At 38.9% G+C, this 20,000-nt stretch overlaps 2 protein-coding genes across 4 annotated transcripts in view; both read right to left on the bottom strand.

The window, feature by feature from the left end:
- corin (corin, serine peptidase) overlaps positions 1-15,138 on the bottom strand; it is a 22,637-nt gene extending 7,499 nt beyond the window's left edge. For 2 of the 3 annotated variants that reach the window (XR_004555684.1, XM_034128249.1), the window contains exons 1-15: positions 15,040-15,132; positions 12,251-12,418; positions 9,860-10,174; positions 8,469-8,583; positions 8,238-8,339; positions 7,371-7,645; positions 7,165-7,278; positions 5,421-5,528; positions 4,691-4,801; positions 2,887-3,006; positions 2,720-2,806; positions 2,039-2,270; positions 1,422-1,564; positions 866-973; positions 368-481 (exon numbers count right to left, since the gene is read on the bottom strand). Coding sequence is in view for 2 of the 3 variants with exons in the window: in XM_034128249.1 (XP_033984140.1) it covers positions 368-481; positions 866-973; positions 1,422-1,564; positions 2,039-2,270; positions 2,720-2,806; positions 2,887-3,006; positions 4,691-4,801; positions 5,421-5,528; positions 7,165-7,278; positions 7,371-7,645; positions 8,238-8,339; positions 8,469-8,583; positions 9,860-10,174; positions 12,251-12,418; positions 15,040-15,127 (2,200 nt within the window). In the remaining variant the exon portion in view is untranslated. Of the gene's footprint in view, positions 1-367; positions 482-865; positions 974-1,421; positions 1,565-2,038; positions 2,271-2,719; positions 2,807-2,886; positions 3,007-4,690; positions 4,802-5,420; positions 5,529-7,164; positions 7,279-7,370; positions 7,646-8,237; positions 8,340-8,468; positions 8,584-9,859; positions 10,175-12,250; positions 12,419-15,039 lie in introns of all 3 variants that reach the window. The other variant, XM_034128250.1, reaches the window with a different exon arrangement.
- Positions 15,139-15,909: 771 nt separating this feature from the next.
- The window catches only part of nfxl1 (nuclear transcription factor, X-box binding-like 1), an 18,634-nt gene continuing 14,543 nt past the window's right edge, over positions 15,910-20,000 (bottom strand). Inside the window, 6 exon segments of the mRNA XM_034128313.1 lie at positions 15,910-17,415; positions 17,580-17,633; positions 17,746-17,820; positions 17,905-18,009; positions 18,913-18,982; positions 19,377-19,531. Coding sequence (XP_033984204.1) covers positions 17,224-17,415; positions 17,580-17,633; positions 17,746-17,820; positions 17,905-18,009; positions 18,913-18,982; positions 19,377-19,531 — 651 coding nt within the window. The 3' untranslated portion in view covers positions 15,910-17,223.

Below are 20,000 nucleotides of genomic sequence, written 5' to 3'. Positions count from 1 at the left end.
AATTCACAAAGTGCTTCACAAGAAAGAACAAAAGTTCAAATGAAGACCACAGAAACATGAATACAATACAATAACAACATGAGGCAGAAATTCAAGGTCAACATAAAAACAAAGCACAGAGGAACAAACATAAGAACATCATCACACACATCTCAAGTAGACACAAAAGACAATGTAAAAAGATCGGTCTTCAGTTGTTTTTTAAAAGCTTCTACAGAGACTGCAGAGCGGATGTCAATTAACACACACACACACACACACACACACACACACACACACACACACACACACACACACACACACACACACACTTATATGTATTATGAATGCCCTTCAGTCTTTAATATTAATAATAAAAGAGACTCACTGCAGTTGGCCTCATCCACCAGCAGGGGGCAGTCTGGGAAACCGTCACAGATCATGCTGTGTTTAATACACACCGAACTGCCCGGACACTCAAACAGAGCGCGTTCACTGCAGCCTACACACACAAACACACACACATAAACACACAAACACAAACACACACACACACACACACACAGAGACAAACACACACACACACACACACACACACAGAGACAAACACACACACACACACACAGAGACAAACACACAAACACACAAGCATTAGTAATTTGTATTTGTCTGTCGTTCTCGTTGGGAGCAGATTAAAAGCTGACAGACACAAGAAACCCCAAAACATGATACAGCGTGTGTGTGTGTGTGTGTGTGTGTGTGTGTGTGTGTGTGTGTGTGTGTGTGTGTGTGTGTGTGTCTGTGTGTGTGTGTGTATGTGTGTGTGTGTGTGTGTGTGTGTGTGTGTGTGTGTGTGTGGTGTGTGTGTGTGTGTCTGTGTGTGTACCGCAGTTGTCCTCGTCGCTGTGGTCTTCACAGTCCAGGTGTCCGTCGCAGCGTTTCGACGAGAGAACACAGCGACCGGAGCGACACTTGAAGTGACTCGGAGAACACTCTGTCACCACGGCAACAACAAACAACAACAACAACAACAATAACAAACAAAGAGAAGAAAAATATTTTGGTTTTATTATTCTGATTATGTTACTGCTAAGGGAAGAATATGATAAGAATAAGACACACAGAGAAACAAAACATTAAATATTTAAAAATGACTGAACCTAATGAAGTGAAAGAAAAAAAGGCAAAATTAAACAAACAAATCATTTAAAAAATAAATTAATTGTTTTTTTAAAGGACAACAGAAAAACGAACAAATAAATAAAAGAAAAACATATAAACAGACAAATTAAAAAAAGATGCAGAGATAAATAAATAAACAAAGAAAATGATTAATCTAAAAATCAATCAGACAAAAGAATAAACATTTAAAAATCTAATAAAATATTTTATACTGAAAGATAAACAAATGATAAAATATATAAAATATAATCAGTCCGCACCGTCCACTCCGTCCTCCGGCAGCAAACAGCTGACGTTTCCTCCTTCCTCAGGAAACTGAGAGCAGTCCGAGTCCTCCGGCCACTGCAGGCCCACGATGCCGAGCACAGACTCACATTTCTCCTTCGCACCGCGACACAGAGACCTGACGGGACATACAAATATATTATAATATTAATATATAATAATATAAAATAGACCTGAGAGACAAACCGGCGCGGAAACTCAGCATCAGGAAAGAAACATTAGTAATATATAACAATATATAATAATATTTAAAAATATAAAAGACCAGCGAGAAGTCAGTAAAGACTTAGTCAAATATAATATACAAAAGATAACATACAGCAAGGCGGTGATTACTAATGAAATAAAAACAGAACATTTAAAAATATATAAACACAGCTAAATACATTCAAACTGAATACATACAAATATTTTTATATATATATATACATTTTAAAACTAAATATGTAAAAACTTCACCAATACAAATGAAATATATCCAGACTAAATAAATACAAAATCTAAATAAATAAACACACACTGTGAGCCTCTGCAGGGTAACCGGGTCACATGGTGTTTAATAAAGTATAATTGGTTATTTAAAGCAGTTTACCTGCATGGTGGGACCCTCTGCAGAGTCACCGGGTCACACTTTGGCACCAGCAGCGTGCAGGCGTAGAACATGAGGAAGGGGTGACAGCCTGTCTGAACCAGGGCGGGAAACAGAGACGACTCCCAGGAAACAGAGCTCTCTCTCTGGGAGAGGTGGCCCAGGAAGTTGGGGAAGATGGTCTGGTTGTACGGGAGGTTCATGCAAAGCTCCAGAGAAATGGCCTCGCATCGCGCTGAGGGGGAAACAGGAAGATTAGGATGAATTATAAGGAATATGTGCACCCCATGTGAGGAATTTATAGAGGTCATCACATTTTTTGGAAAATTAAACTACTTAAAGCATAACATAGCACACAACAAATGCCTCTGGTATTGTAATAGTTTATTAATAACGCATTGTGAATACCTGATATTACATGTGTAATGTATACAAAAAAGTTAAATATTCGTGTTTATGTGTCGTAGTGGGGAGCATGTGTTTTTTACATCAAAGTGAGGACCTACTGCAGTTATTGCAGAAAATCCAAGAACAAATACCAAAAAATTGCATTTTCAATTCAATAAAAGCTATCATTAATAATATATAGTATGTACAAGTAGTTAAACACAAACAAATTGAATGATCCTGTTTAGGTGCCATAGTGGGGACCCTTGTTTTATTTAAATCAAAGTGAGGACCTACTGCAGTTACTGTTGTTGTTGTTGTTCCGAGGGTCGCAGGAGGAAGTGGAAATACAGCTGGGCTGACCGGGAGGACACACACCCTGATCTGGAAAACACACAGAACCAATCAGAACCACAGAAGAAGACGGCAGGTGAGACAGGTGTTCAGACAGACAGGTGTCTCACTCTCTTTGCTGCAGTGCTCTTCGTCGCTGCCGTCCTTACAGTCGTCTTCGCCGTCACATCGAAACGCCGACGGGATACAAGCTCCGTTCCTACACTCCATCAGACCCTGACTCTTACACGCTACAACACACACACACACACACACACACACACACACACACACACACACACACACACACACACACACACACACACACACACACACACACACACACACACACACACACACACACACACACACACACACACACACACACACACACACACACACACACACACACACACACACACACACTTAATTGGTATGTTTGTTTTTAAAACACGAGTATTCATTTGTTGGTGTTAGGCTTTTTTTAAACCCTGCTTTCAAAAAACTGTACACAAAGGAAGAGCGACGCTAACGAGTTCAACTCAACAAAGAAAGTCAATTTAACAAAAAACAAACATGAATCATTTATTCACATGATCATTTTGTCCGGGGGTGTTTTGACGGAGCGTCACTCAGAAAGCTGAACTGACTGCAGGAATAACAGCCTGACGCTGCTCGGCTTTATTCTGTTGTTGCTCCCAAAGTCAGTGAATCATCAGTGACTGAGAACGTCTGTCAGTTTCTCTCAGAGGAGGGAAACTGTCAGATTTATTATCTTAATATTTGATGAAGATTGACAGATACAAACAAGCTGGAGCGGCTTTTAAGCACCAGATGTTCTGTTCAGCTCATCCTCACTTCATAGTTTCCATCCTAGTTTTAAAGGTCCCATGTCATGCTTTTCCGGTTATGACCCGTCCCCTTGTGTGTTATGAAGGTTTGTCTGCATGTAAACGGTCTGCAGAGTCACAAACCCTCAAAGTACACCCTGTAGCGAGTAAAACTCTAACACAGTCTATGCTGCCCCAAAACGCCTCGTTGGAGATTTCTCATTTTCTTCCTGGGTACTCTGACGTGGGGTTACCCAGAGGCCACACCCTCTGCCAGCCTTTCACGAAACAAAGCTTCCCAAAACCTTTCAGGATTCATGGCTGATATGTACAGCGTAGGGCACTGAAGAACGATTTGGACCAGCGGGAGATTCGGGTACACAACCTGTAAGTATTCATTGTTGTTTGTGTATTTATGATGTTTAAAACAAACAAGGTATCTACCACGACTGTTTAAATGGGTAAACGTTTTTCGGGCTACTAAGTTGGGATGGTGGAGAAATGCTCTCCGCAGACCCATTCTCACAGCGTTATAAACCTCTTACTCAATATCAAGCCACACTTATTGGTTTTACTTCGGCTGTGAGTGTTTGTGTGAGCTCAGGATGAGTTTCGCTTGTTCTAGCTGTATCGCCGACCCGGAAACCTGTCCGCTCCTCGCAGATCGCAGCAACGAGCCTCTCAACGTCCCGACCAATCAGAGCAGTGGGCTCACAGGGAGGGGGGGGGCAGGAGCTCCAACAAGCCGTTTAGGACAGAGAGTGAATACACGTAGTTTACAGAGATGCTGTATGAAACCAATGTGAGTTTGGAACATTGAACAATGTAAATCTATTCTAGTAGACCTCAACAATGGAATTATGATCAGTAGAAATGGCCATGACATGGGACCTTTAACTTCCATCATTTTGATTAATAAGTTGTTATCTAAAGTTTAAAATGCATTCGTCTGACAAAAGGCAAGTGCTGTAAATAATCTAGATGTGGCTTCCCTATAAAACAAGGTGTGTTTCAGTTACATATATTTACATTTTCAGCATCTTGATAACGGCGCCTAATCGCAGTTTTTGTATATTTCTGATGATACGTTTTTACTTTCACTCACAGCAGTTGACCTCGTCGCTCTTGTCCAGACAGTCGTGGTCTCCGTCACAGAGCCAGTCTCTGGACACACAGCGTCCGTCACCACAGCGGTGCTCCAGAGACAGGTTACACACTGAACACACAAACACACGCACACACACACACACACACACACACACACACACACAAATATATAACATTATAGTGTTGTTTGTTTTACGTTGATCGTATTCTGTGTGTTTCATTCCTCTAATAACATCTCAAAACCATGTAAGAAGTAACTGTTTTCACTTTAACATGTTATCCTTAAGCTTTCTTTGTCTTTAAATCCAATACTAAGCTACCATTTTCATAAATAACCACACTTAACTTTACAACGGATATCATTTAAAGTTATTTAAGTGAATCTTAAACTTCTAGAGTAGCCGTCCACCAAAATAAAAGCACTCCTCGTTGGGAGAAGATTAACAGCTGACAGACACAAGAAACCCCCAAAACATGATACTGTGTGTGTGTGTGTGTGTGTGTGTGTGTGTGTGTGTGTGTGTGTGTGTGTGTGTGTGTGTGTGTGTGTGTGTGTGTGTGTGTGTGGGCAGATAGACAGGTGGTGGATTCCCTTGCTGCTTAACTGCGTCACTAAAAGTGTGTTTAACTGCGTGTATTACTGCGTGTATTACTGTGTGTGTGTGTGTGTGTGTGTGTGTGTGTGTGTGTGTGTGTGTGTGTGTGTGAGTGTGTGTGTGTGTGTGTACCACAGCTGAGTTCGTCGCTCAGGTCTCCACAGTCATCATATCGGTCACACAGCAGCTCAGGAGAGATACAGCGACCGGTGTTACAGCGAAACTCAGACTCTGAACAAACTGAAAGAAAACATGTATTTCGATTCAGATTCAGCCTCTGATCATATCAGCTTCTCTGTTTCATATTAAAGGTGGGGTATGTAAGTTTGAGAAACCGGCTCGAGATACACTTTTTGTTATATTCCATGGAATGCTCTTAACATCCCGATAGCAATGAATATCTGAAGTGCTTTGACAAAAAATCCATAAAAAAATATCATCTGTGGAAGCCGTAATACTGTAAAAAGCACGACCAATCATCTGAGCCGGCCCGGCTAAAATAACTGGATGGCCTACCTGCCTGTCAGCCTTCCATCTGTGCACAAACTTATCTCGTGCCCTCATTGGTCATGTGCGCGTTCGTGTGTGTTGGAGGAGGGGCTCTGTAAGGAAGTGGCAGATTTTCTCCGGTTGTGTATTTTCAAATTCTAGCGATCTCGAGCTGGTTTCTCAAACTTACCTACCCCACCTTTAAGTGGAATATATTATTATATATATATCTAAACCCATCATCTTAGACCCTGGACATTTATCACATGTATATTTTATTTTTCATGAAGGTTTCGTAAATGTTTCAGATTAATTTTCATATATTTTTTGGACCTTTTGCACATTTTACGTACGTTTTTTGTAAAAAAAATATATTATTTTCTTTAACGTTCTGCACACATGTTTCAGACATTTTTCAATATGTTTTGGAAATGTTTCTGTAACTTTCACATATAATTTGTTTTCAGATTTTTCTAGAGCATGAAAATGTCAACTAACTTCATTCCTAAATCGTTCTTATTTGTCTTTTTTTGTTTTTCGTCTCGTTATTTTATCGTGCGAGAACAATACCGTCCGTCCCTCTTTTATCTCTATGTGTTTTGTTCCTAAACATCATCAGAGGTCAGCGAGAGGGCGAGAGACATTATCAGAACAAAGAGATGGAACTCTCTCTCTTTGCATTCCGCTCTCCTATAGGCTGGAAGTGTTCTCTCGTCACCTTGACGACCGCTCAGAGTTCCGGAACTCTCGCCGCCAATCAATCACATCGTCGCCACGACAACGGGCGTAAAAATGTACCGCTGTTTTTTTTAAAGAAGTTCCCATTACAATGAAGCAATGTTTGGTTTATTATAGTCATTTTAAACGTTTCAAAAACTAGAATAAACTTAAAAATATAGAAATGTTGTTATTATTTTAAGTAGTAACACACCAAAGCTTTAGTTTATTAAATCTATACCCTTTTTAAAAAAAAATGTTGTACATTTTCCTTTAGATCTACACACTCATAACAAATAAAATAATTCACATGGATATATTATACATACCCAAAAAGTCCCAAACAAACTAAAGTTTTATATTTGTGAATTATCAGATTTTTTTAATTGTTTTATTCTAAGAACTGTATTCAACTTTTTCATTTACCCTTCAAGTTATCCACAAATTCTTCTTTGTTTGACCTTTTTTTTATTATTATTAGTTCATATTTACTCGGCCTTGGATACAGTCTGGAAGAATGTTATTTTTTTTATAGCACAAAAATCTGAGTGTTCTCCCCAAACCTCCACGTGGTTCCGATTTACATTTTAATGACTTGTGTGTAGGTCCCCACAAGATTTAAAAAAAACTGTGGACCCCACAACAGATAAAACAAAAACATGTGTCTCACCACAGTGTGTTTCATCGCTCCAGTCGTCGCAGTCGTTGTAGCCGTTACACACCAGTTTTTGGGGGACGCAAATCCCCGTCGCGCACAGGAAGTGGTCGTTCACGCCGCACAGAGCTGCCGACCAATCAGAGAGAGGGAGGAGCATTGATGTCATCAGTTCAGAGCGTAAAATACAAATAAAATAAATGTGTGGTTTTTTTACTCACATGGTTTCCCTTTGATCTGTCTCGGTGTGTAACAGGAATAAGTGGCGGGGACTGCTGTTGCCGTGGGCGATGATGATGATGATGATGATGATGGTGGTGGTGATGAAGAAGATGATGAAGGTGATGATGATGATGATGAAGGTAAAGCGAAGGTTGTGTTGCTGAACTGAGAGCAGCGCAGGAAGTCGGGCCACGAGGCGTTAAACATCTGAAGGACAGGTTCACAACCTTCCCTCGCCGCCTCGCAGAACGAGAAGCAGGGCAGCACGACCCGTCTACACACACACACACACACATGCACACACACACACACACACACACACACACACGCACGCACACACGCACACACACACACACACACACACACACACACACACACACACACACACACACACACACACACACACACACACCAAACACGTGTCAGTAGCAGCAATAAAACTCAGGTTCCCATAATCCTTCAGTCAGAGGTCATGCAGAGTCGAAGCCACCGTCAGCGAAACAAATGTGTGTGTGTTCAAATGTCAGAGTGTGTAATGATGTTATTCTTGGCGTACACACACACACAGACACACACACACACACACACACACAGAGACACACACACTTGCTGTCTCACTTACAGTGTGAACAGCTGAGACTCATATGGAGCAACAGTGTGTGTTTATTATGCAATAAATACTTTTATAACTAGCTCAAATGTGATGCCTACATTTCCAGAACGCTCTCCATCTGTCATCTTTACAATAAGCTCCTTCACTCATTTGTTTACTTCTGGAACTCAGTGACATCACTACCTAACACTTGCGCTCCTATTGGCCAGCGCTCCAACACGTTGTCCATGTTTAGTTTCCCGTGATGTCTCACCTGTTGTGCGAAGTGTCAGCGATGCATTCTGGGAGCGCCAGAGAACAGCCGAACAGCATGATGTGCCGATAACACGACAACCTGCTCAGGTAGCCGAAGAACCTGCAGCACAGTCCAATAAAAAACATTACAAATAATTCCTAAAAATATTCTATTCTATACAAAAAAAATTCTTCCACACATTTTTGGTGTATTTTTGGGTGTCAACAGGTGTGTTTTGGGTGTGGTTACCGTAGCAACATGTCGACCTCAGAGCTCTTCACCACAGCGACGGAGGAGGACAGCCAGGTGAGGTTGTAAGGCAACATGTTGTTGCACTGAGGCTCATCAATCAGCTGACACACACCTGAGGACACGTTTATAACAGAAACACTTTCATTACTTTAATCTTTAATAAAGTTACAAACACAACATGGTGATTGTTAATGAAGAATACGTAAGATATATCTTTTTTAAGTGAGATAATTTTAGAACATTTTGTGATTTGTATAAAGAAAAAAAAAGGGGGGGCGAGTTTAAAGGTCATGTCATTTGAAAAAAGTATTTTACACAAATAGAGTTATTTTTTAACAATTAGGTAATTTCTTTTTGAACAGCTGATTCAGAACTGCAATTCTTGAATTTTCACAATAATAAGGTATCCTTTAAAAATAAGTTAATATTTGAAAAGAGACGCCAAATTCGAAATGAAAACATTTTTAAACAATTAATGAATTTGTGTTAAATGTCAAAATGAAATTGTTTAAAATAAATTATAATAAATGTGTCATACTAATGCACCTAAAATAGCGCGAGTAAACACAAAAGTACGCGAACTGAGACGCAGCACGAGTCAGGTGACCGCCCAGCGTTCAATCAGAGGACAGGACAGTCTGCAGCTCATTAGCATTCACCTCGACTTTTAATACAGAGAGAAAGAGACACAGAGGACAGACACAGAGACGAGGAGAATCTTTAAACACACACACACACACACACAGACACACACACACACACACACACACACACACACTCTGAGGACATTAGAGGACAGTAGATCTGGATTCAGCTCAGACTCGTCGTCTGTTCTGCAGTGATGGAGACGTTTTTTGGCAGAAAAGGACACAAAGATAAGAGACCACAGAGGATTGTGGGATTTGTAGTTTTTCAAGGACATGAAAACTGCAGCATCATCTATGTTGAATCCAAATATCTGTAGAAAAAATCTAATAAATGTGAGTTTAGCCTATAGATTTCACGGGACTTTTATTTTGAAAAACACTTCAAATACTGGCTGCACTAAATAAATACAAATAATAATACTAAAATGTGAGAATTAAAAAAAAAAGATTTCAAGTAAAAACTAAGAATGAAAAAAAAGGAAATAGAGGGAGAATAATAACTGAAAATGAAATAAAACATTAATAAAAAACCTATAATTAATACAAAAAACATTCTGTGTGGTGAAACAAAGACTACAGCACTATATTGGCGACACAAAAACCAAAACACTTTAGGACTACATTTCCCAGAACCTCCCGACATCAATTGTTTCCTGTTTATTATTATTTTTAAATATCACTATTTAATTGATTCCATTTGTGTGTGATACAAAAAAACTACATTTCCCATGCTTCCTGTACCTGATTCCGTCGCTGCTGTGCTGCTGATTGGCCAGGCGGTGCTGAGTGATGTCACAGACGTCAGCCAATCAGGAGTCGTTGTGTAGGGCTGAGTGGGCGTGGCCTGAGAGGAGGAGGAGTAGGAAGTAGCGGTGGCGGCGGTGCTAACGCTAACATCGTACGCCGTGACGTTTCCTTCGCTAAAGTTTCGTAAAGAGTTCGTAACGTTTTCCGTCTCCAGGGAGGGGGAGGGGCTTGTGCTGTTGCCATGGTAGCCGGGGTCACTGTCGGCGATGGGTTTCGGGGAGGGGAGGGGGACGCCGCCGCCAAATATACCTGAAGAAGAAAAAGAAGAAGAATCCAGCCAATTACATCACAGCTCTCACAGCTCCGAGCCAATCACAGAGAGGTATGACAACAAGATGATCAGGCTAAGGGGTGGGACATCTCTGAGCGGTTGACCAATCACAACAGAGCAGAATGGGCTCTGGTTCCAGACAGAGGGTGAAACATGTTGTACATTAAATATATTTAATATATTAAATCGTTATTTAATAAGGGAAAAAACTGAGAAACAAGACGGAGGAAAACTAAGAGATCTGTGTGTGTGTGTGTGTGTGTGTGTGTGTGTGTGTGTGTGTGTGTGTGTGTGTGTGTGTGTGTGTGTGTGTGTAATGAGTCGTGGAGGCAACAACAGAAAGCAGCTGCAGATGAAGGGAGGCTGAAAGAGAGAAAGCTCACGCTGAGAAACACAATAAATGTTTCTGTGATTCGTTTCCCAAGAGTTTCAAAAGGAGACGGATAGAAAACGCACTATCAAATATTTAGTAAAGGAAAACACAAACAAAGACAACAACACATTATATAAACAAGAAAGAAGATAAAACAGACTGAAAAAGAAGTGTACAATAAATAAATAAAATGCTAAATAATGAAAATGTTTTACAACAAAAAGAGAAAGACAGAAAGAAAAATAAATAAAAATGAAATAGAAAAAAACAACAACAGAAGGAAGAAAATACAAAAAGATTAAAAGAGAAAGACGACAAAAAAAAAAAATAAATAAATAAATGGAGAAAAGAGGAATGAAGCGCAGAGGAAGATAACGGAGAAGATGAAGAAGAGGGAAGTCCAGACGGAGGAAGAGGAAGGTGGAAATGAAAACAATGAAGACAATAAAGACGAGTAATAACCCTAACCAGAATAAAGGAGAAAAGAGAGTTTTACTGCCAGTGTAAATATTTGAAATTCTTTCAGTGAATGTCTGTAACTCTGATTGGTCGAGGGGACGATGTCATGGTGACCAGAGGACACATGGACATGGACACACACACACACACACACACACACACACACACACACACACACACACACACACACACACACACACACACACACACACACACACACACACACCATCTCTCCTCCTACACACCATCAGTCCTAAAATCCTTCGCACATGTTTATCCAGTTTAGTTTTTAATCATCACAGAAAATAACAACAAACTGAAGAGATTTGAACGTTCTTTTCTACGACATAAAATGCGTCACCTGACAAAGTAACGGCATTATGCACCTAAGTTTAGGAGAAGTTTCAGGTGATTCAGACTTTAAAGGTCTCCTATCATGCAAAAGTCACTTTTTTGATGTCTTCTCTACATCACTACGTGTCCCCGGTGTGTCCCCGGTGTGTCCCCGGTGTGTCCCCGGTGTGTCCCCGGTGTGTCAGGAGAAACCCCTCTCTCTTTTCCTCCGTACCCACATCTCTAAAAACGGGGGAACAACGGAGCTGATCCAGATTTGCTGCATCACGAAGACATTACTAAAATGTGGGCGGTCTTTACACCCACGGGCCAATCAGAAACGTTGCTGTCAGAAACAATGAGACGTGTTCTGGAAGTAATATGGTCTGTGTTTACATTAGCATGCTAACACTCAGAGCTAACCTGTACTGGAGAGAGTATGTGTGAAGAAGCAGGAAATCAAAAGGTAGTCACCTTGTGGTAAACCTGAGAGAGAGAAAGAGTTTGAGCTCCATACTGTTTCAGAGAGAATCCTTGATGTGGTTTGGAACATGATATGGAGTTTATTCACGGCAGCATTTAGCTGAGTTTCTGCTGGGAGAATTCTCCTCATGAGTTCTACTCTTTTTTTTTTTTTTTAAAGCTACGGACCCAGAATCCGCACTTTAGTAACAGGCTGAAATAGAGGGATAATAGAGGGATGTCTAAAATGCATGATCTGCTTGGTATTTTGAGCAAACCACAACACAGACATGTTTTTTTATATATCTGAGACCTATAATATATGCCTAAAAATAGTATAATATGAGACCTTTAAAAAACGTACCTGTAAAGGCTCTGAAAAGGTGAATCTGACTTTAAAAACGCTAATATATCAGTGTTTCTGTACCTGTGAGTGCGAGGACGAGCAGCAGGCCAGCCAGCAGGCTGATGGTGGGGATCAGGATGAAGAGGAGGAGTCGCAGCTGATTGGTCGAGCCCAGCTTGTGAGGACACGCCTCCACGCCCATCCCGACATCCGGTCCACGAGTCTGCAGGAAACACACAGCTGGTTTAGCTGGAAAAATAGGAATATTTTAAAGAAAAATAGAATTATTTTAAAGAAAAATAGAATTATTTTATTGAAAAAACTGGAATATTTTAAAGTAAAATAGGAATATTTTATAGAAAAAAAAAATAGGAACGCACACACGTTTTTTGTGCGTAATTCACAACGATGGCCAGGTATATGAGCCGCTAACATTTTAAAGCAAAAATAATTAGTCAAAAGTTACGACTTCAAATCTTACACCTAGCGCTTCGTTAGCAAAGCTTTTAGCTGTAGGCTATCATTGTGTTTCAACGTTTTATTAGCTTATTTTGTTGTTGACATGTTTCTTTCTAGTTTACGTATGTTTTTGTTGACGTTTGGTGATCAACGTTAGCTGTTTTTAGCCATTAGCTTCCTGGTAATTCTTATAGTTTACAAACTTTGTTATTTTTTGGGAGTTGACTTTAGCTTTTAAATACGTTAAAATGTTGGTTTCAACCAATCAGAGCGAAGCTAACAGTACTTTTAGTTGTTAGCGGTTTTCGGTTGAGAGCCTTATTGTTACTGGCACAACATATATTTTACACTTATCCCTCTATATGTAAAAATTAACATTAACTTGGTTAGGTTTTGTTGTTGCAAGGTGATAAACGTTAGCCATTCTTGTTCTTTAAAATTAAGTATCGGTTGTCTAACCAAACATCGGGAAAGCTTTAGCATCAAACTGACTAAATTTAGCATTGTTAAAATGTTGGTTTCTACCAATCAGAGCGAAGCTCACGGTGTACGTATGTTTTGTTGTTGCTGTCGTGGGTTCGAGAGCTTCATATCTTTTTGAGAAACATAAATGATAAGCATTAGCATTAGCAAGGAAGCTAAATAACCCGAAATGATGTCCAAATGTAGATTTCTGTATGACGCTAACAGTGTTTACAGAATAAGGGCCTGAGTTCGGGGAACGCCACGCTGACCCTTTAAACCTCCGGTTATTTGTAATATGTGTGTGTGTGTGTGGGGGTGGGTGTGTGTGTGTGTTGGGGGGGGGTTTCTGTCCTCTCAGAATTTCCGTTGAGGAGTTATTTTTAAAAGCGACACTCGACACCACACAGCAACTCCCTGTAAATACACACACACACACACACACACTCTGGCTTCTGTTCAATACAAAGATTTATTGATTTCCTGAACACACACACACACACACACAAACACACACTCTCTCTCACACACACACACACACACACACTTATTATTTTAAGCCGTTTACAAACACAGAACTGAATATTTTGTATTCCTTTTGGCTCAAGGCTTTTATTTGGGAATCACAAACGATAATTTCAGTACAATACAAATATTGTGGTTTATTTTCTTTATAAATCAAGTCGTTATTTGGTCAATGAATCAAGAAAAAAACTGTGAATAAAAAAATAAATGAATGCAAAATGCATCCCTTTATGATTAATAATTTGCTTCAGCTCAACTTCCGGGAATAAAAAAAAAAAAATGATTCACTAATAAAACATAATCATATTCAGATTAATTAAAATGTGATATCAAAGCATCGCTTATATTTCAATGAATATAAGATATTTTTAAATAAAGTCTTTTAGGATTTAAGTTAGTCTGAATCCATTTGATTATTTTATGCTTTTTCTTCGACTTGATATCTTGTGTTTTTCTACGTTATCTTTTACTGTCGGATATTATAACAGCATTTTTCACTATTTTTGGAACTTTTATCGACAATAAAACATAGGCAGAAAAGTATATTGTGAAAATAATCTTTAGTTTTTTACTTTATTTTAATATTTTTTTGTATCTTTAATGTAAAAAACTGTATATTAAATAAATCCTTTTGCTGGAAAACTGTTTATTTAAGACTTAGTTATGACTTAACTAAAAGACAAATCTAACTCTACTCAGTTGTATGAAATGGTTTCTGATAATTATGGGATGTTTAGGACAAAGCTGCAAGGACTCGATGATCAACAGATAATACAAATAATAAATGTGATGACTACAAATAAATAATTATACATAGAAAGATGGAAAAAAAGATAATTTAGTGGAATAAATCCAGACAATAATCTGCATAATAATCAATAGATGCAGCAACCCTGTAGTTTGGGATGAAGAAAGTCCTCATTATAAATGTTTTCTTGATGTTAATAATGCATCAGGTATATGTAATGCTTAAACAGCAGAACATGTCTGAATGTCTTTATAGTTATATATTTATTACAAAAGATCCTAATTGTATTCTAGTCAATTAGGTTAATAATGCATTAATTGAAGTCATGTGTCATGCATGTAGTTAAAGGTTTCCATATGAACCGGATGAGTAAAAAACTAAATCCAGCAAGCAAATGAGTAAATAGGAATACATTAAATGTTACAATGTTTTGCAGCTCTAGTTTGAAATAAAATACATGACTGCCTTAAATAAGAGTTTCCATTTCTAGGTTTTCTGCCGGATATAAGAGGTTTTATTGAGACTACACTCTTATATAAACAGAAATATACAGTATATATAAGTACAGATACAGAAAGAGGACGGAGAACCAGAGCAGTGAAGGACACACACACACTCACACACGGACACACACACACGGACAAACACACACACGCACACGGACACACACACTCACCGGTGCTGCAGCCAGTCCGCTGAAGGTGACACGCGGACAGGTCTCCCGGCTCGCGGACAACATGACCCGCCGCTAAGCGCGAGACCATCCTTCTGCCCACTGCACAAGAGCAGCCGCCGAACTAACCCAGCGCGAGACACTTGGCTCCGCCCACCTACCCACCGCCCCCCCTTCCACCCCCCAGGTGGTCTGCACGTGACCAATTTACAGTCAAGTGCACGCTGGGATTTGAGCCTCGTGCATGTCTTAAATCCCCAAAACACACTTTTTGGGTTACGCAATTTTACCTAAATAATGTGTTTGTTTTTATGGCTTTAAGAGGACCACGTTTTAAGACCATCACAGTGAGGACATCCTGACATTTCCAGATACTTAAAAAATATATTTATAAAACAAAAAACTTTTTTGATGATTTACATTTTACAGTTATGCAAAAAAATTAATTAAAAAAATATGAGTTTAAAAATCATAAAAAGACAAAACTGAACTTGGTCGAGTTTTTCCTACGTGAAAAAAACGAGTTTTTTAAAAATGTTTAACAAATAAATAAAACTAGACCATTTGTTTACGTGGTGCGATTAATCAATATAATAATTTCCCTCAAAAATTAAAGGAACAGTTCACAAATAATGCAGAACATTTCAGAAATACAACTTATAATACTGATTTTTATTCAGCTAAATGGGTTTTATCTAAAGTATTGTTTGTGTCCCAATAAATGTCGTTAAAATACCTTTAATTCTTTACAGCTCTATAGAGAGACAGCGCCCCCTCTGTTGATGGCTGTAAACACATGCAGCTAAATTCCTGTTACACAACTTACAGAAAAAACGAATCATTATATATTCAAAAAATAAAATAATGCAACAGTTATATTTTTATACATTTTATTGTTCAGTATTAAAAAAAAAGGCAGAAAAAATGAAAATGAACTTCACAAATTTAACATTTTAGGACCAAATTTAAATAACGTTTCTGTATCTGAAGGAAGCATCGTCATAACTAAACAAGTCAAAATACGCCCAAATAATACAGATACATGACTAATTAATGAAAAGGTGAGAATTCATTACATTTTCATCGATTTAACCTTAAAGTAAAGATTTCATTATTTATTCTTTGATTACTTTTAGAAATTAATTTAAATAAAATTGTTTAGATATCTTATACGCTTTTTTTTTGTGGCATTGGTAAGAATTTGAAATCCAACTTTATCTAATTTCCCACCAAAATAAACTACATTTAAACTACAAATTTCACTACAAATGGTTAGCGTGGTTTAAAGTGAGGACGTCCTTATCTCCCAGACTCCATTAAATAAAAACAGTATTACAGTTGTATAATAACATTAGAACTTATATGGTAAGATTTCAATTTAACTGAAGATTTCTGTATTTCCTTAACTTATATTTAAATGTTCTTACTCGTAATATTTCATCTGTTTTTTGTTGAATTAATTGCATCTTTATCTTACATTTTAGATATTGAGTTTTCTTTATGAGGGTAATTAAAGAATGCTAATAAGAAAAACGTATATTTTGCCATTATATGAAATTAAAGGCAATGTTAAGTTTTCGTTTTTTTAAGAATAATGGGAAAAAAAGTCTTTATATTATGAAGAATTTGTATTTTTTACAAATTCATAAATCCAAATTAACCCTTAAAAGTCTGACATTAACACACAAAATAACATGTGATTTAGGCAACGATACACAAGGTACGATATTGTTACGAATGGAGTCTGGTGGATTTAAAGAGTGTAAGATAACGGCTTTAAGTCCCCGATCTTTATCATTTAAAGTCTGAAAAAGTATGATAAACTATTCAATATTTGGTGATTCTGAACTAAAAGGAAAGTCAAATTGAGGCAACGAAGAGCAGCTTAAATGACTGACTTTTCAATGGTTTGAATTCCTCTGACAACTTCCAAATAACCCAAATTATCCTTTTGACTTCACCTTAATATTTAGTCTTTTCCTAACATATTTGAAAAGTTACAAAAGAAATTGAGCTCAAATAAAAAAATGTTTTACTGAAGTCTCATGGATCTGCTTTAGCTCCCCGACCGCTATCACTTCTTTTAACCAAAAACAAAACAAGAAATAAGTCTGAAACAGGAAGACTCGCCAAAATAAAAGCACATCCGAGAGGTAAATAAACAATGAGGCAGCTTCTGTTTTGTTTTCAGGGTGCGTTCAGGAGGTAGTAAGCTCCGGCGGACATCAGAGCGCCGGCCACCGGGACGAAGATGAAGAGGAAGACCTTCCCCCATCTTCCTCTTCCTCCCTCCTCCTCATCCACCTCCCCCCTCCTCCCCCTCTTCTTACTCCTCCTGCCCCCCCGCTGCTGGCGCTTCTCAAACGCCTCCAGCTCCTCCTGAAAACACAAAAACACCTTAAATATCTTAATTATTAGTTACTTTTTTAAATTTAATTTCTTAATTATTAAGAATTTGACCACGGGATTATATATAAAAAAAAACTGTAGGATTTAACATAGAATTGTTCAGCTGAGATAATAAAAAGTGTGTTCAGACTCACCTGAAGCTTCTTCTGCTCCTCCTCCTGAGCCGCTTTAAGCTCCGCCTCCTTCACCTGAACACACACACACAGTTACACACATATTGGTGAGTGTGTATCCAGGTGTTGGTCTGAGTGTACAAGTGTGTGTGTGTGTGTGTGTGTGTGTGTGTGTGTGTGTACGTACCTGGCTGACTTTCTTCTTCTGGTCTTTGCAGGCGTCGTCACACTGAACCGCACACTGATCTGAGCACAAGAACTCCTGCAACACACACACACACACCCTTAACGTATGTATACGGGGCCTCGAGGCTATGAAGTGTGTGACAGGTGTGTGTGTGTGTACCTTCTTGATCCTCTTGCAGGGACACCTGACCTTCACCTTCTGCTGACATTTCTCCTCACACACACCTGGATGACACATCTGCTTACAGCGGTGACCACACGCCAGCTACACACACACACACACACACACACACACACACACACACACACACACACACACACACACACACACACACACACACACACACACACACACACACACACACACACACACACACACACACACCACACATCACACACACACACACACACCATCACACAACACATCACTCACACACACACACACACTCATTCACACAACACACACACACACACACACACACACACACACACACACACACACACACACACACACACACACAATATACAATAACATAATATGAAGCTACGATGAAGTTCTGACATCTTGATTCTGGATCTGCTAAAGAAATGCTGAAGCGTCAAAAGAAATATAAATATCCACTTTCTCGTGTTTGTTATTCCAACTGTGTGTGTGACGAAGCTTTTAGGAGCTTAAGTTACTACACACACACACACACACACACACACACACACACACACACTTCAAACAAACATTAGAGAGTGTGTGTGTGTCAGTGCCAGTAAGTGACAGAATGAAAAAGCTAAATCGTTCCCAGGTGAAACAGAGAGACTGTGTGTGTGTGTGTGTGTGTGTGTGTGTGTGTGTGTGTGTGTGTGTGTGTGTGTGTGTGTGTGTGTGTGTGTGTGTGTGTGTGTGTGTGTGTGTGTGTGTGTGTGTGTGTGTGTGTGTGTGTCTGGCGCCACAGAGTTAAATTGATTACTGGACGGAGGACAGAGGGTATTCTGTTCTTCCTGCAGTGACTTTGAACATCTTTGATTATTGATACTGATGGGGGAAAAAGAAGGATATATTGTGTGTGTGTGTGTGTGTGTGTGTGTGTGTGTGTGTGTGTGTGTGTGTGTGTGTGTGTGTGTGTGTGTGTGTGTGTGTGTGTGTGTGTGTGTGTGTGTGTGTGTGTGTGTGTACCTCTTTAGGACACTGGTTGTTGCAGGAGCCCAACTCCATCTTTGTCTTTGCATCAGCGGACGTCCACTTCCTGCAGAAAATGTTAATATTTGTACATTTTATTGTGACTTTTAGACGTTTTTTCAACCTATTTTAGCTCTGGTTTGCTAAACGCTCCTCTCTGTCACCAGCTAGCTGATATAACTATATATATATATATATATATAGTTATATGTTTCTTCTTAAGAGCAGTGGATGTAGAGCAGATCTTTAATTTGATCAATAAATAATATATAAGTTATTTTGCTAACATGCATTTGATAAATAATTAATAATAATTAATACATAAAAAATTACTTAAATGGAATAAAAGACATACGAATAATTACATTTAAAAATAAATAATAATAATAAATAAATAACTTTAAAAGAATAATAAAATATATAAATACATTAAAAAAATAATTTTAAAAAGATAAACTTACGTGCAGTCGATGAACAGCACGATGATCCGGCAGTAGCAGCGCTGCTTGGTCATAAAACCGCAGGGGGGGCAGAGGGAGGGGTGGCAGCGCAGGGAACAGCGGTGAGAACAGCCGAGGGGGCGGGGCAGGAGGCAGGGCTCTGCACACTCCTCACACTGAAGAGAGGGAATACAGATAATACAGGTGTTACAGGTGTTACAGGTGTTACAGATAATACAGGTGTTACAGGTGTTAATACAGGTGTTACAGGTGTTACAGGTGTTAATACAGGTGTTACAGGTGTTAATACAGGTGTTAATACAGGTGTTAATACAGGTGTAACAGGTGTTAATACAGGTGTTAATACAGGTGTTAATACAGGTGTACAGGTGTTAATACAGGTGTTACAGGTGTTACAGGTGTTAATACAGGTGTTAATACAGGTGTTACAGGTGTTAATACAGGTGTTACAGGTGTTACAGGTGTTAATACAGGTGTACAGGTGTTACAGGTGTTAATACAGGTGTTACAGGTGTTAATACAGGTGTTAATACAGGTGTTAATACAGGTGTACAGGTGTTAATAAAGGTGTTACAGGTGTTACAGGTGTTAATACAGGTGTTACAGGTGTTACAGGTGTTAATA

Source organism: Trematomus bernacchii, unplaced genomic scaffold (assembly GCF_902827165.1).
Source record: "Trematomus bernacchii unplaced genomic scaffold, fTreBer1.1, whole genome shotgun sequence".
Classification (NCBI taxonomy): domain Eukaryota; kingdom Metazoa; phylum Chordata; class Actinopteri; order Perciformes; family Nototheniidae; genus Trematomus; species Trematomus bernacchii.
This window is presented reverse-complemented; position numbering and strand designations above follow the sequence as displayed.